Consider the following 17,010-nt stretch of genomic DNA (forward strand, 5'->3'; position numbering starts at 1 on the left):
CATTTGCAAATATTTTCTCCCATTCTGAGGGTTGTCTTTTGGTCTTGTTTATGGTTTCCTTTGTTCCTTCTTTCATACTCCAATATTTCTTGGTTGAAGGGTACTGCCGATATCTTCCCAGTTCTCCACTGCCCTTTCCAATTGTTGTTCATTTTTAACCTAACCTAAGCAAAAGACTTTGTATGAGATTCCTGCCCCCTAGCATATGACTTTCCATCAGCCTCCCCTTACAGCCACCAAACTACATTCTGTTCTCTCCTCCACACTTATATAAGCCTTTGGAACTTGAATCTCATTTATCTTCTCTGCCTTAACTCTTGCCAAGAGGTCTTATTATCCATGTGGACAACCCATCCAAGTCTCTGACATCCCAATTCCAAGGATGTTTTCCTCCATTCTTTGGCTGTCACCACCTATTTTCTAAATGCCTCCTATCTTTATATTCATTACACTCAGTGTTCCACCACCTGGGGATCACTAGCCCTTCCCTGTATTCTTTCAATATGTTAGTCCCATTACTGTCCTTATTTCTTTTTAGACTGATCCTGGACCTCGTTGGGTCATCACATTTTCTCAGTCCTACAATCAACTCCCTCAACCTTGTCCTGCCACCTTTAGCACAACCTTCCACCCCTAGATCAATTCTCCAACATGCCTTCTCTCTTCCTCCACCTGGATGATTAGCATTGCTGAAGAAAAATGGTTATTTGTGCTGATTGGTTTCATGATGGCGTGTGTGATATTTCTCCAAAAGATACTTGAATATCTCCATTAACTATAGAATTTCAAGGAAGAAAAGTCCAACAAATCTAGTGTTTGAAGACTACAGGTTTTTTTTTTTTTTTTTTTTTTTTTTGCCACACCGCACAGCATGCAGGATATTAGTTCCCTGATGAGGGATCAAACCTGCACCCCTGCATTGGAAGTGTGGAGTCTTAACCACTGGAAGTCCCTGGAAACTACACTTTTTATTTTGCTGTATCACTCAAGATCTAATTTCAGAAAATAGAATCTACTACAGCTAGAATTAAACAGAAAGGATTTCCTCCTTATCTAGAGATGAAAGACTGAAGAAATATACTTTATACTGAACTCGGAGAACACCTCCCTAAACCAGTTGGGACTGCCAAGGGAGCTGCCAAGAAGCTATAAGATCAGGAATTTGCCTACCAAATTGGGAAACTACCATTAGATTTGCTTGTTCTAGAACTATTCCATTATTGCTACCATCAAGAAGCCATGGTCCCAAGGGGAGGGGAAAGGGTAAGCTGGGAGGAAGTGAAAGTAGCATGGACATATATACACTACCAAAAGTAAAATAGCTAGCTAGTGGGAAGCAGCTGCATAGCACAGGGAGATCAGCTCGGTGCTTTGTGTCCACCTAGAGGGATGGGATAGGGAGGGTGGGAGGAAGACACAAGAGGTAGGAGATATGGGGATACATGTATACGTATAGCTGATTCACTTTGTTATAAAGCAGAAACTGACACACCATTGTAAAGCAATTATATTCCAATAAAGATGTTAAAAAAAACAACAGCAGCTATGGTCCCAATTAAGAAGCTGCTGTCAATTATTGGCAAAAAAACCCCATATTGCCTCAGCCACAATCTCCAATAATGTGCATGCTCTGCGTTTATCTTCTCTTTCCACACATTGATTTAATTTCAAAGCCAAGTCACACTTGAGTACAATCTGACTGATGGAATCTTTTTTTGTTTGTTTCTTTTTAAATTTTTTATTGAAGTATAGTTGATTTACAGTGTTGTGTTAATTTCTGCTATACAGCAAAGTGATTCAGTTATACATATATATAGACATTCTTTTTCATATTCTTTTCCATTATGGTTTATCACAGTATATTGAATATAGTTCTCCGTACTATATAGTAGGACCTTGTTGTTTATCCATCCTGTATATAATAGCTTTCATCTGTTAATGCCCAAACTCCCAATCCATCCCTCCCCCAACCTCCCCTTGACTGATGGAATCTTAATCACTTCTCAGACTGTAGCTACAAAGGAATCTGGGGAATATAATAGTTTGTATGTCTTTCATCATCTACATGCTAAAAAGGGTTGAATACATATTAAGCAAACCTATATATCGACCATACTGCCCTGTCCTAAAGATCATTGAATGATTCTCTAATATAAAAGATTTTAGATGCTGTAGAAGGTAGTCTTCAAACTGCCAACCCGCCCCCCCCCCACCCCGCAGTGATGCTCACCTCTTGGTATCCATACCCTTGTATACTCCCCTCCCTCACTGAATAGGGCTGACCTATGTGATGAGTAGGATTCTATGGAAGTAACCACCTTCTTTTGAGGCTAGGTCATAAAAGATACTGTCATTTCTACTTTGATCTCTCTTGGATCACTTCCATTGGAAGAAGCCAACCACCTTGTTATGAGAACACTCATGCAACTCTGTGAAGAGGCCCACTTGGGGAATAACAGAGATCTCCTCCAACAACCACTGCCAACTTGCCAGTCATGTGAGTGAGCTGCCATGGAAGTGGATCCTCCAGCCCCAATCAAACCTTCAGATGACTGTAGCCCTGGACAACATCTGACTGCAACCCCATGAGAGACTGCAAGCCAGGATTGTTTAGCTAAGCTGCTCCCAAATCCATGACCCAGAGACATTGTGAGAGATAATAAATGTTTATTGTTATGTTGTTACTAAGCTTTGGGGTAATTTTTAATGCCTAAGTAGATGCATAATATAGTTACCAGCATGTTGGATATTAATCTTTTCTTCAGTGTGCTTTGGATGATCTCATTGCCTTTTTTTTATTCCCCACCCCATTCATCTAAGTTCAAGCCCAAGAGCTGAGGGCTTGAAGAGGTGAAATCTGCAGTTCTCTGGGAATGGCCTGGACTCTTCCACCTTCTGGCTTAGCCTTCACTAAGCCTTCTGATAATGGTCAAGCAGTTCCTCCTAGACCAACCTCCCACAGACAACTGTATGTGGACAAAATATAAAAGAAAACAACTACCTGAAGGTACTGAAGAGCGACCAAAAAACAGGCAGATACCAGACGGTGGTCATCACTTGGAAGAGGGCACGTATGCTAGGTGAATCATCAGGGTTTGCTGGGTTTTGTGTAAGGGCAGGTTGCTATATGCACCATGCTGGGGTTGGGGAGGAGGCTTAAATGAAGATAGTCTTAGTGGTTTGAAGAACCAGAGGAAAGGGTAGGAGCAACCATAGCAACTGAAAAGTCAGAATGGAAATCCCAGAAAGGAGACAACCAGAAGTGGGCAGCAGAGAACGGGAGCTCCAGATTCTGTATATAAACTACCTAAATTTCTCACTGGTCACTGTACCTCATGTGCAGGCCGGGAGTAAGGGGCAGGTTCCAAGTAGCCCAGTGAAGTTTAAAAGAACTGAACTGAGATTCCAGCTGCTGTCTACCAAAACAGAGTTTGAGTTCTGCCAATATAATTGCCTGCTGCTTCATTACGCACACACATACACACACGCACACATGCACATGTAAAAGTGCTGCTGTGCCAAACAGTATGACCAAGCAGAACTGAGGATTGTTTGTTTTCATGGGGTCCAAAAGGCACATAGAAAAGTCCTGTAAGATTTGCAGTGAAAAACCAGTCCTCTAGAGAGAGCCTATTAATCTTTGAAATGGCCCCAAATTTTGGTGTAGGGTATGTATGTATGCATGCATGTATATATATGTATTTTTTATTGAATAAATTTGACATGTAACATTTTGTGGATTTAAGGTGTATAATGTGCAACTATGATATATTTATATATTGCAACATGATTGCAATTTTAGCAGTATTTATGACTTTACATAATTTTAGTATATATTTTTGTCTATATTCATTATACTGTGAATTAGATGTCTGTGGCTTATTTACTACTCATTGCAAGTTTGTACCCTTAAACAACATCAGTCTTATCCCCTACCCTCCGGTAACCACCATTTCACTCTGTTTTTTACAGGTTTGACTTTTTAAGTTTCCACATGTAAGTAATATCATGCAGTACTTGTCTTTCTCTGTCTTATCTTCCTTGGCATAATGTGCTCAAGATCTATCCATGTTGTCACAAATAGCAGGATATCCTCCTTTCTCACGGCTAAATAATATTCCATTATGTATATATGCCATATCTTTATTTCCATTCATCTGTTGATGGGCATTTGGGTTATTTTCATATCTTGGCTATGGTTAATAATGCTGCAGTAAACACAGGAGTGCCTATATCTCTTCAAAATCCTGTTTTCATTTCCTTTGGGTATATACCTAGAAGGGGAATTACTGGATTGTATGGTAGATCTATTTTTAATTTTTTGAGGAACCTCCATATTGTTTAATATAGGGTTGGACCAATTTACATTCGGACCAGCAGTGTACAAGGGTTCCTTTTTCTCCACCTCCTCACCAGCACCTGTTGTCTCTGTCTTCTTGAGGATCGGCATTCTAACAGGTGTGAGATATCTGTTTGTGCTTTTGATCTGCATTTCCCTGCTGAATAGTGACATTGGGCATCTTTTTGTGTGCCTGTTGGCCATCTTGATGTCCTCTTTGGAAAACTGTCTATTCCAATTTTCTGCCCATTTTTTAATTGGATTGTTTGTTTGCTATTGAATAAGTTCTTTATATATTTTGGATGTTAACCCCGTATCAACTGTATGATTTGCAATTATTTTCTCCCATTCAGTAGGTTGCCTTTTCAATGTGCTGATGATTTCGTTTGTTGTGAAAAAGTTTTTGAGTTTGATGATTTTTGCTTTCGTTGTTTGTCCTTTTGGCACCATATTGAAAAAAATCATTGCCAAGTCCAATATCAAGAAGCTTCTTCCCTACATCTTCTTCTAGGAGTTTCATGTTATCAGGGCTTATATTTAACTCTTTGATCCTTTTCAAGTTAATTTTTGCAAGTGGTGTAAGACAGGGGTCCAATTTCATTTTTCTGCTTGTGTTTCTCCAATTTTCCCAGCACCATTTTTTTAAGAGACTATACTTTCCCCATTGGGTCTTCTTGGCTCCCTTATTGAATATTAGTTGACCGTATATGCTGGAATTTATTTCTGGGCTCTCTATTCTGTTCCATTGGTCTATGTGTCCATTTTTGTGCCAATGCCGTACTGTTTTTACTAATATGGCTTTGTAGTATAGTTTGAAATCAGGACGTCTGATACTTTCAGCTTTGTTCTTTTTTCCAGGATTGCTTTGGCTACTTGGGATCTTCATGGTTCCACACCAATTTTAGGGTTGTTTATTCTATTTCTGTGAAGAATGTCTTTGGTATTTTGATGAGGATTGTACTGAATCTGTAGATGGCTCAGGGTAGTGTGGAGATTTTAACAATATTAATTCCTCCAATCCATGAACCCAGGATGTCTTTCCATTTGTTGATGTCTTCATCAGTTTCTTTCAGCAAAGTCTTATAGTTTTCATTATACAGAACTTTCCCTTCCTTGGTTAAATTTATTCCTAAGTATTTTATTGCTTTTGATGCTATTGTGAATGGGATAGTTTTATTTCTTTGTTAGATGCTGCTTCATTAGTGTAAAGGAATGTGATTGATTTCTGTATGTTGATTTTGTATCCTGCAACTGTACTGAAATCGTTGATTAGTTCCAACAGTTTAAAGTGACTCCTCGGGATTTTCTATATATAAGATCAGATCAACAGCAAATAGTGACACTTACCTCTTCCTTTCTGATTTGGATGAATTTTATTTCTTTCTCTTGCTTAATTGCTCTAGCTAGGACTTCCACTACTATGTTGAATAGAAGTGTTCAGAGTTGACATCTTTGTCTTATTCCCGATCTTAGAGGAAAAGCTTTCAGTTTTTCTCCATTGAGTATAATTTTTTTTTGGCTATGAATATTTTTTAATTGAAACATCTCCAGAGCCATTCCTGCTCCACAGTCCACTATGAGCAAGCCAGGGAAACTACATTATCAGGACAGGATTTCTTTTTTCTTTACTAGCTTTCTTTTGGAGTGGCCTTTTTCCTTTCTTCTTCTTCTTCAGCAAAAAACATCTTTTTTATGTTTTTACTGAACCACTTCAGATTCACTCTTCCACACAGTGAGTTTGTTATATGTGGCCTTTATTATGTTGAGGTATGTTCCTTCTATACCCAGTCTGTTAAAGGTTTTTTATCATGAAAGGATGTTATATTTTGTCACATGCTTTTGCTGCATCTATTGAAGTGATCATGTGATTTTTATCTTTCATTTTATTTATTCTTTTTATTATTTATTAATTTATTTATTTATGGCTGTGTTGGGTCTCCACTGCTGCGTGCGGGCTTTCTCTAGTTGCGGTGAGTGGGGGCTACTCTTCATTGTGGTGCACGGGCTTCTCATTGCAATGGCTTCTCTTGCTGTGGAACATGGGCTTCAGTAGTTGTGGCACATGGGCTCTAGAGCACAGGCTCAGTAGTTGTGGCACACAGGCTTAGTTGCTCTGTGCCACTTCCCTGGTGGTGCACAGGCTTAGTTGCTTCCTGGACCAGGGCTCGAACCCATGTCCCCTGCATTGGCAGGTGGATTCTTAACCACTGCACCACCAGGGAAGTCCCCTATCTTTCATTTTATTGATGTGATATATTACATTTTTTGATTTGCATATGTTGAACCATCCTTGAATCCTAGGGATAAATCCCACTTAAACATGGTATATCATCTTTTTAATGTGTTCTGGAATTCAGTTTGATATTTTGTTGAGAATTTTTACATCTCTGTTCATCAGGGATGTTGGTCTGTAGTTTTCTTGTGGTATCCTTACCTAGTTTTGATATCAAGGTAATGCTGCCTTTGTAGAGTAACTTGGTTAGTGTTCATTTCTCCTCAGTATTTAAGAGTTTGAGGAGGAAAGGTGTTAATTCTTCTTTAAATGTTTGGTTGAATTCACTGGTAAGCTATCTTGTCCTGGAGTCTTCTGTTTGGGGAGTTTTTTGATTACTGAGTCAATCTCTTGTTATTGGTCTGCGCAGTTTTCCTGGTTCTTCCTGATCAAGTGTTGGTAGGTTGTGTATTTCTAAAAATGTATTTCTTCTAGTTTATGTAATTTATTGGCATTTAATTGTCCACAGTAATCTCTTATGATTGTATGTATTTCTGTGGTATCCTTTGCAATAATATCTCCTCTTTCATTTCTAATTTATTTGAGTCTACTCTTTTTTCATAGTTAAGTCTAGCTAAAGTTTTGTTAATTTTATCTTTTTATAGAACAGCTATTAGCTTTGTTGATCCTTTCTATTGTTTTTCTGGTCTCTATATCATTTATTTCCACTCTGATATTTATTATTTCCTCCCTTCTGCTAACTTTGGGTTTAATTTGTTCTTCTTCTAGTTCCTTGAGGTGTAAAGTTAGGTTGAGATCTTTCTAATTTCTTAATATAGTCAGCTCTCTGTATCCATGGGTTCTGTATCTGGGAATTTAACCAACCATAAATCAAAAATATTTGAAAGGGCCTCCCTGGTGGCGCAGTGGTTGAGAGTCCGCCTGCCGATGCAGGGGATACGGGTTCGTGCCCCGGTCTGGGAGGATCCCATATGCCGCGGAGCGGCTGGGCCCGTGAGCCACGGCCGCTGGGCCGGCGCGTCCGGAGCCTGTGCTCCGCAACGGGAGAGGCCACAACAGTGAGAGGCCCGCATACCGCAAAAAGAAAAAAAAAAAAAAAAAAAAAAATATTTGAAAAATTCCAGAAAGTTCTAAAAAGCAAAACTTGAATTTTCTACATGCCAGCAACTATTTATATACCATTTACATCGTATTAGGTATCATAGGTAATCTAGATATGACAGAGCATATGGGAGGATATGCAGAGGTTATATGCAAATAGTATGACAGTTTATGTAACGGACTTGAGCATCCATGGATTTTGGTATCTAAGTGGGGTCCTGGAACCAATCCCCTGCAGATACCAAGGGATTGAGTGCATTATGCATTTGTTGCTATAAAACTTCCTCTCAGAAATGCTCTTGCTGCATCTCACAGGATTTGGTATGTTGTATTTCCATTTTCATTTGTTTCGAGATAATTTTATTCCTCTTTTGATTTCTTTGACCCATTGTTTGTTTACAAGGGTGTTGTTTAGTTTCCACATATCTGTAGAGCTCTTCACTTTCCTCTTGTTGATTTCTAGTTTCATACCATTGTGGTTAGGAAAGATATTTAGTATGACTTAAGTCTTCTTAAATTTGCTAAGATTTGTGTCCTGTCATATATGTATTCTGGAGAATGTTCCATGTGCACTTGAGAAGAATCAGTACTCTGCTCTTTTTGGATTGAATATTCTGCATATATCTCTTCAGTCCATTTGTTCTATAAAGTATGGTTCATTTCCAATGTTTTCTTATTGATTTTCTGTCTGGAAGATCTATACTGATTGCAGGATATTGAAGCCCTCCACTACTACTTTACTCTTATTTATCCCTTAAGACATAAAAGTATTTGCTTAATATATTTCAGAACTTAGGCGTTGGGAGTATATATATTTACAATTGTTTTATCTTCTTGATGTATTGACCTCGTTATCATTATATAATGACCTTATTTGTCCCTGACTACCATTTTGTTTTGCTTGAAGTCTATTTTGTCTGATATAAGTATGGCTAAGCCTGCTTTCCTTTGGGTTCCACTTACTTGGAGTATCATCTTCCATCTCTTCACTTTGAGCCTATGTGTTTTGAGAGCTAAAAAGAGTCTCCTGTAGGCAGCATATAGTTAGGCCTTATTTTTTATTTATTTATTTTTGCGGTACGTGGGCCTCTCACTGTTGTGGCCTCTCCCGTTGTGGAGCACAGGCTCCGGACACGCAGGCCCAGCATCCATGGCTCACGGGCCCATCTGCTCCGCGGCATGTGGGATCCTCCCAGACCGGGGCATGAACCCGTGTCCCCTGCATCAGCAGGCGGGCTCTCAACCACTGTGCCACCAGGGAAGCCCTTATTTACTTTTTTAAATTTATCCAGCCTCTCTGTGCCTTTTGATTGGTGAGTTCAATCCATTTACATTTAAGGTGATTATTGATATATAAGGATTTACTACTGCCAATTTTATCTTTTGACTTCTGGTTATTTTGTCTCTCCATTGTTTCTCCTGATAGCCTAATGGGGGGTTTCCTCTGGCTGCCTTTAAATTTCTTACCATTGACTTTTGACAGTTTTATTATATAATATGTCTTGGAGAAGGTGTTTTTGCATTGAGATGTTAAGGTGTTCTGTTAGGTTCGTGGACTTGTAAATCCAGTTCCTTCCCCAGATGTGGGTAGTTCTCAGCTATTATTACTTTAAAGAAGATCTCTGCCCCCTTCTCCCTCTCTTCTCCTTCTGGTATACCCATTAATCTTAATTCTCTCTCCTCTTATACCTGAATCATTTCTAAATTCCTATCCTCAAGCTCACTTATTCTCCCTTCCATCTGATCTGCTCTGTTTCCAATGCTACCTAATGCATTCTTTTTCTCATTTATTGAGTTCTTCAGCTCCAGAATTTTTGTTTGAACTTCCTTAAAAAATAACCAATTTCTGTGGTGAAATACTACTTCTGGTCATTAATTTTATTCCTGAGTTCACTGAATTGCCTTTCTGAGTTTTCTTGCAGCTCACTGAATTTGTTCATAACAGCTATTTTGAGTTCTTTATCAGTTCGATTGCAATATTCCGTATCTTTGGGTTCAGTTCTTGGAGAATTGTCATTTTCTTTTTGTGATACCGTGTTACTATGATTTTTTTTCATAGTTGTTGATAAAATGTGCCTCTAGTGCTGTGTTTGAACTAGGGAGCACCTGTCTTATTTAGGTAAGGTTTTGTTTACTTCAATTAAGGAGGTTGGTAGTTAAGAGCCTTCCTTTTGTTTTCCAGAAGGTGGCACTATAGCAAACTTTTTGGTTTCTCTTATGGGCGCTGACTCCCTGCTAAGGTTGGGAATGTACATATGGGGGAAAAAATGGGGGGGTTTAAAAGGTGTCAGCAGGGCCTCCCTGGTGGCGCAGTGGTTGAGAGTCCGCCTGCCGATGCAGGGGATACGGGTTCGTGCCCCGGTCTGGGAGGATCCCATGTGCCGCGGAGCGGCTGGGCCCGTGAGCCATGGCCGCTGGGCCCGCGTGTCCGGAGCCTGTGCTCCGCAACGGGAGAGGCCACAACAGTGAGAGGCCCGCATACCGCAAAAAAAAAAAAAAAAAAAAAAAAAAAAAAGGTGTCAGCAGAGGGTGAGGGGATGTGTGCTTAAAATTTGGGGCTTTGGGTGTGCCCATGGCCTGGTAGGGGGTTCTTCGAGTGGGGGGTGGATCCCAGAGGTCCATGGGCAGACCTCTTGCTGGCATCTCAGGGCAGACAGCAGGCGATATATTCCGTCAATTCCCTTTCCCTCACCAGTCATTGATATCTCTCTTCAGATATGCAGGGTGTTGCTGAAGAGCAACGGGACCCTCCAGCCCACAGGGGCTGACAGCCTTTCACTCACCCCCTTTTACTTTTCACCTTGTTTGCTAGAGAGGTCACTGCTGATGCTGCCACTACTGCTTCTGCAATTGCCTTAGCTCTGTAGCGTCTTCTGAGGTCCTATCCACCCACTTTCGTATGCACAGATAGATGGAGTTCTCCAGTGTCCTGGTGTGCTGTGCAGAGGAGCTTTTGTTTGTTTATGGATGTCCAATTACATGTTAGAGGGGAGGAAAAAAAGGAAAGACTCATGTTACCATGATGCTGGCGTGACTCTGGATATGTATTTTTTTAAATACCACAGTACACTTATTCTTCAAATGGTCTGTATCTCATTAGGCAAAGTGTCTGTAATATTCTAAGCTCATCAGGAAGACTTCTTTAAAGAAATCAGGGCAGTTCCTTAAACATAAGCTCATCCTCAAGGCTTGAAGCTTTCAGGTTATGGGCCAAAGGGCACAAGCTGGCTTTTCACAGGCAGGAGTGCTTTTAATGTGGGCTGATATGTTTACTTAATTGTGTGACAAATGATCTTTTGAAACTTTCATGGCTTCCAAACTAGTCATTGGTTAACATTCCTCTCCCAACCATGTCAGTGACCTTTTATCTGATACATCTGAGGGAGACAGAGGTCGAAGCACCTACTAGTGTGCTTTGTGGGGGAAAAAAATATTTGTAAATGAAATATAACCCTATTCACAGGATAGCATTTACTGCCTAATGTTCAGAAGTGTCAAATCTGCTTCTAGTTTTAAACCTTCGTGTTGGAATTAGGACTTTCCATCACTGACTTTGTTATTTGTTCAGGAATAGATTGAAATTTCCCCTCAATGTTTGGCTGGGAAAGCTGAAAGAGTCCAACTCCTGGTTATAAAACTGTAATTTTTCAGGCCCAACCTTAGGCAGTTACAAAGGCTTCGCCTGGAAGGTCTCATAAGGAAAAGCTGCTCTCCCAACACAGACTGGTATACAGTCAATGAATCACAGTCACTAGCTGGAACTGTAGCCAAGGACTGTTCATGTCCTTTCACATATTTGCATTCCTAGCCCACGTGATTTTTATTCTTAGGTCTCTGAGGCCTTGGGCAGAGGTCTTCATGCACCTGTGCTGGGACCTTATAGGAGGAAGAGGGGAATCTGAAGACACTTTTCCCCACTGATTCAGTATCCAGTACTTTAACACTCCTAGACCCTCACCCTTCCATTACCCCAGGGTGCATCAAACTGCCACAGCTGGGTCTCCCTCAACAGTGTAACAACCCCATGTCTTTGGTGATCCACGTGACCTTCAACTGGTCCATTGGAGAAAACAGAAGATGGAGAAATATACAATGGAACTTCCAGTTTTAGCTTCTTGGTGACACCATCACAGTAAGTGATTAAATTTGTACCTCTTTCATTTTCGGCTTGCTGCTTTAGTTGGCTCCTCTGACCCTTCCAAGTTCAGCTCTCCCAGCTCAACTGAGCTCCTCCTGACAAGACTCATTTTTCCATTCCTAAAACAAACACCAAGAATCACAGCCCTAAAACCCGTGACCACAGTGAGCAAGTGCTTGAAAAAGAAAATGAGTTTTAGTAAATTTGCTCCCAAATATTTTATTAATAAGTTTTATATAAAAAACAAGATAGGGTCATACTGTATAAAAGGCATTGAAAGCATATGTATGGTGGTAGGTTCTATTTTCTCTACCAAATTAACCAGCCATGATGGAGTTAAGAGTCAGTATCATTCATATTTTTTTGGAATACTTCAAAGTACAAAAAGCAGTGTTAATATTTTAAGTGCAAAGAAAGCTTATAATAAAATAGACTTTAAAAATTACAAATAAAAATCTGTACATCAAGGATATTTTTCAGGCCTTCCTGTGCGCATAGCACAGACATAGAGAAGGGGAACTGCCGTGAGAGGACCCGTCACATCAGGTGTTACAGGTCTGGCCCATTTCAGCTTGCAGGACCATCTCCTCTTTTCTCAAGGGGAAAGTGTCGATCAGGTTGAAGAGGGCCACAGGCGTCACCAGGGAGACATAGCGCTCCTTGTCCATGCCATGCTTGTCCACTAGCACCATACTGAAGGAATACAGTGGGATTCTCAGCAACAGCCTAGGGCAAAGAAAAGAGAAGACTAGGTCAAAATTGACTCCCCGAGGGCTCTGGTGGACCAACTAGAGTCCTATAATGACACTGTGTGCAGAGAAAGGCTTAATACCACAAAGGACTGATTACCTTTTAGACCCCTGCTACTCAGAGTGTGGTACGTTGACCAGGAGCATCACATGGGAACTTGTTAGCAGTGGAGAACCCTACACTCCCCTGCAAACCTACTGGATTAGAATCTATATGATGAGTAAGATCCACCGAAGGCTGGTATGCACGTGACAGGTTGAGTAGCATGGCTTTAGATTCTAGTGGCCAGGAACACTTTAGACTTGCAGTGGTGCTGGGTACCAATAGGTGCTCCAAGGCATGTACAACAATGCTAACAGAATTTTTTTGTATTAAACTGGAGTCAACCCCCATTTGCAGACTAGGTTTGCACAACCACATACCCACCAGAGTCACTGGTTATCAACATTTGGCTCTGTCTGGACACAAGTTTTGGTGTTCAAAATGGCAGGGGGTGTGCTACTGACCTCTAGTGGTTGTAGGATGTTAGGCAGCAGCCCTGGCCTCCAATGCACAGACCAGCCCTCTCCCCACCAAAGAATGATCAGGCCCCAAATGTCAATAGTGCCAAGGTTAAGAAACCCTGGCCTAGGTGAAGCTGATTGAAATGACGTTCCAAACATTGTAGTTCTGGCCCATCCAGCTCACAACTGCATCGAGGGAATCGAACTGGCTCTTCACCCTGGGTTTAAGGACTTGGTTAATTATAATTTTTTTATACCTCAATTTCAAAAAGCACTTGAAGGGGTTTCAATGGCCTGTTTTTTTTTCTATTCTACCCCATTAGAATTTAAACTGTAAAAAAGAATGTATTTCAGTACCATGTTTAGATGAAAAAAGCCAGAGAAAGCAAACATAAGCTGAGCCCAAGGGAAAAACCAAAAAAGAGCACACTCAGCTAAACTGAACAACAAAATCTGGGAGAAGACACTTTCTTTTGCCTTTTATGAGGGAGTTTCAAGGAAGATGGGAATACTTTCTATCATCCCAGTGGGAAACAATTGCTAATCCACTTCTAGTGAGTAGAGACAAAAGCATTACAGTATCTGCACTGGTTTCTTGTGGTAAGAAGAGGGGACCTCAAGAAGTGCATTAATGAGTTTTTGAACATGTAAATGTAAAGCATGAAAGTGAGGTGAGAATGGAGAACTAATCTCTGCCTCTTTAAGAAGAGGAATATTTAGAGTTTGGAGGCAGGGGGAGGAGGGGGAAGTCCTAGGGCAGGGGGTGACCCAGGAAAACAGAAATAGGGAAGTCTGGAGGAAAAAAAAGGCTATGCAACATTATGGTGGCTGGAACCTGTGGGAAAGGAGCGTGGGGTGGTCGAGTACTTAAGTCAGGATAGAAACCGCCCCCCCCATGGTGCCACCATCTACCACACGCATTCCTCCTGTGAGCCTTGTGCCTAACAAAATATTATTAGGGAAAACTGCCATGAGAGGAGATGAGTGGTCAGAGCAGCAGGCTACCAACAGGTACACAAATGCATCCACCATGGCTAAGAGACCACAGAAATTCGGGGGATGGATAGACACCCTACAGGCCGAGAGGCAGTACCAGCAACAGTTCAGAGTTACACAAATGTCAGACTGAAATGAACTCCTGGAGAATCTTCTAGAGAACTAGACAAAAAAATACAACCCCCCTCCTCCCATGGACACACCAAATCTACTACATATGGAACAATATTCTCTGCCAGAAAGCGAAAAACTAGGATCGTGACTCTTGTATATCAGGCAAGTGAGAAGGAAATCACACCAAAGTGGGTAGAAGAAACAATCTTGTCCAAAAACCTAGCAATACATCCAGCCCCAGTCACTGCCCCCACCCATGTAGAGGGAACTGGAAACCTGGAGTTTCTCCCTGAGGAGCAAAGGGTTCCAATTCCACATCAGGCACTCCAGCTTTTAAGACCCACACCTGAGACAAACCCCAAAATATCTCACTTGAAAACCAATGGGGCTCACCTCCACGAGATCTGCTGGGCTGTCGCAAACAAAGAAACAGCCCAAGACACAGTGCAGAAGCATCCGTTTGAAAAGTACCCACACTTTACGTGAATAGGCTCATTTAATAACCTTGAAGCATCAGAGTGAGGGGCAGGGGTGTGCCAGTGGAAGCAAATTTCAAACTCTCCCTCCACCTTGCTAAAGCCAGCAGAAACCATCTCTTATCTCTTCTTTTCCAGCAGGTTGCCATCTTTACGTTCCATCTAGCAGAGACATCTTCTTGCATTCCTCCTGCCTTGCTAAATCCAGCAGCACCTTACATCTCTCTCTCTCACCTGGCTCCAGTGGCCAACAGGCCTTATGCTTGCAGACCCTCAGGACTGCATCTACTTGCTAAGCTGCTGCGTGAGGGTCTCCCTTCCAATCAGCCTGAATCTAGGTGCTGGCTGATCCTCTCCATTGGAGCACTAACAGGTCTTGGCTCACCCTGAAACTCTGGGAGCTATTAAAAATAAACTATACAGACAATCACAAAGGTCTGAGAGACAAGAGTTAGGGCAGGGTTGAATAATAAGTTTCATCTCCTACCTGAGGCCACTCCTTCAAAACCAGAAGCAGCTATTGCATATTCTAATGCATAGAAACCAACAGAGAGCCAAGTAAAATGAAGAAACAGATGAATATGTTCTTCTATATATAAAATAGATTAACATGTAAGATAACCAACAAGGACCTACTGTATAGCACAGGGAACTCTACTCAATATTCTCTGATAACCTCCATGAGAGAAGAATCTAAAAAAAGAATGTATATATATATACACACATACACACACATATATATAAAACTGAATCACTTTGCTGTACACCTGAAACTAACATAACATTGTAAATCAACTATACTCCAATAAAATTAAAATGTAAAAAGATAAGGCGATTGCCAAAAAAACCTTAAGCTAAATAAAAACTCAGGCCCCCCCCCCCCCCGCAAAGTTAAGGTCAAGATGGTGACAGCACAGCACTAAACCAAACACAAGACCCTTTTCAGTGTGGGACCTGTGTGCTTGCACAGATCACACACCCATGAAACCGGCCCTGGGTCTACAAGTCCACCAAATCTTTCCAAACAATGAAACCATGCTAAGCCAACCTCAAGTTCCAGGATATGACAGTCAAGGAATAGCCAATTACAATTCCTAATGCAATGAGATGTCTTTCTATTACCAATTCACTCTCAGCAAAATAAATGCATATCAAGTAAAATAGATAAAAAGGGACCTACTGTATAGCACAAGGAACTATACTGAATATCTTGTAGTGACCTATAATGGAAAAGGAAATAGGAAAAAAACTTAATGAAACAAAGGTAGGTAATTTACCTGATAGAGTTAAAAGTAATGATTATAAAGATGCTCACCAAACTCACAAGAATGGGTGAACATAGTGAACTTCAAAGAGATAGAAAATATCAAAAAGTACCAAAGAGAAGTCACAGAGCTGAAGAATACAGTAAAGTGAAAAATACACTAGAGGGGTTCAAGGGCAGGTGAAGCAGTAGAAAGTACTGGCAAACTCAAAGACAAGGCAGTGGAACTCACCCAGAGAACTAAAAGAAAAAAGAATTTTTTTTTTTAATGAAGATAACTTAAGGGCTTCCCTGCTGGCACAGTGGTTGAGAGTCCACCTGCCGATGCAGGGGACACGGGTTCATGCCCCGGTCTGGGAAGATCCCACATGCCGCGGAGCGGCTGAGCCCGTGAGTCATGGCCGCTGAGCCTGTGCATCCGGAGCCTGTGCTCTGCAACGGGAGAGGCCACAACGGTGAGAGGCCTGTGTACCGCAAAAAAATAAAAACAAATAAGAGATTTATGGGACACTATCAAGCACACTAACATTCACAGTATAGGGATCCTAGCAGGAGAATAGACAAAGAAGCAGAAAACTTATTTTAATAAGTAACAGCTGAAACCTTCCCTAACCTGGGGAGAAAAACAGACATCCAGATCCAAGAAGCCAAGAGAGTTCCAAAAAAAGAAGAACCCAAACAAACCCATGTCAAGACACATTATAATTAAAATATAAAAAGCTTCAAGTCATGGAGAGAATCTAATGAGAAAAAACAGCACGTTACATACAAGAGAATCCCATAAAAATATCAGATTTTTTCAGCAGGAACATAGCAGGCCAGAGGGAGTGAAACAGTTTATTCTCCTGAAAGATAAAAGCTTATAACCAAGAATATATTATACTACCCAATAAAATCATTCAGAATTGGAGAGATGAAGAGTTTTCCAGACAAGCAAAAGCTAAGGGGAAGGCCACCAATAAACCAGCCTTATAAGAAATGTTAAAGGGACTTCTTTAAGCTGAAAAGGGCACTCATTAGTAATAAGAAAAAATATCACAGTATAAATCTCACTGTTAAAAGGTAGGTATACTATGATAAAGGAGGCAAGAATATA

General features: G+C 40.9%; 2 protein-coding genes across 11 annotated transcripts in view; one reads left to right on the forward strand and one right to left on the reverse strand.

The window, feature by feature from the left end:
- SYTL5 (synaptotagmin like 5) overlaps nt 1–17,010 on the forward strand; it is a 249,609-nt gene that overhangs the window by 192,350 nt on the left and 40,249 nt on the right. For 4 of the 8 annotated variants that reach the window (XM_082610592.1, XM_082610597.1, XM_082610599.1 and 1 more), the window contains one exon: nt 539–1,383. The exons of 2 other annotated variants lie outside the window; for them this stretch is intronic. The gene's annotated coding sequence lies outside the window, so the exon portion shown is untranslated. Of the gene's footprint in view, nt 1–538; nt 1,384–2,392; nt 3,735–14,791; nt 15,209–17,010 lie in introns of those variants that run through there. 2 more of the 8 variants (XM_082610595.1, XM_082610594.1) reach the window with 2 other exon arrangements.
- Nucleotides 12,021–17,010, reverse strand: part of SRPX (sushi repeat containing protein X-linked) — a 104,564-nt gene continuing 99,574 nt past the window's right edge. For all 3 annotated transcript variants that reach the window (XM_082610601.1, XM_082610600.1, XM_082610602.1), the window contains one exon: nt 12,021–12,537. In XM_082610601.1, the coding sequence (XP_082466727.1) occupies nt 12,354–12,537 (184 nt within the window). In that variant the 3' untranslated portion in view covers nt 12,021–12,353. The remainder of the gene's footprint in view (nt 12,538–17,010) is intronic.

The sequence above is a fragment of the Mesoplodon mirus genome (assembly GCF_964341445.2).
Source record: "Mesoplodon mirus genome assembly, chromosome: X".
NCBI classification, from domain to species: Eukaryota; Metazoa; Chordata; class Mammalia; order Artiodactyla; family Ziphiidae; genus Mesoplodon; species Mesoplodon mirus.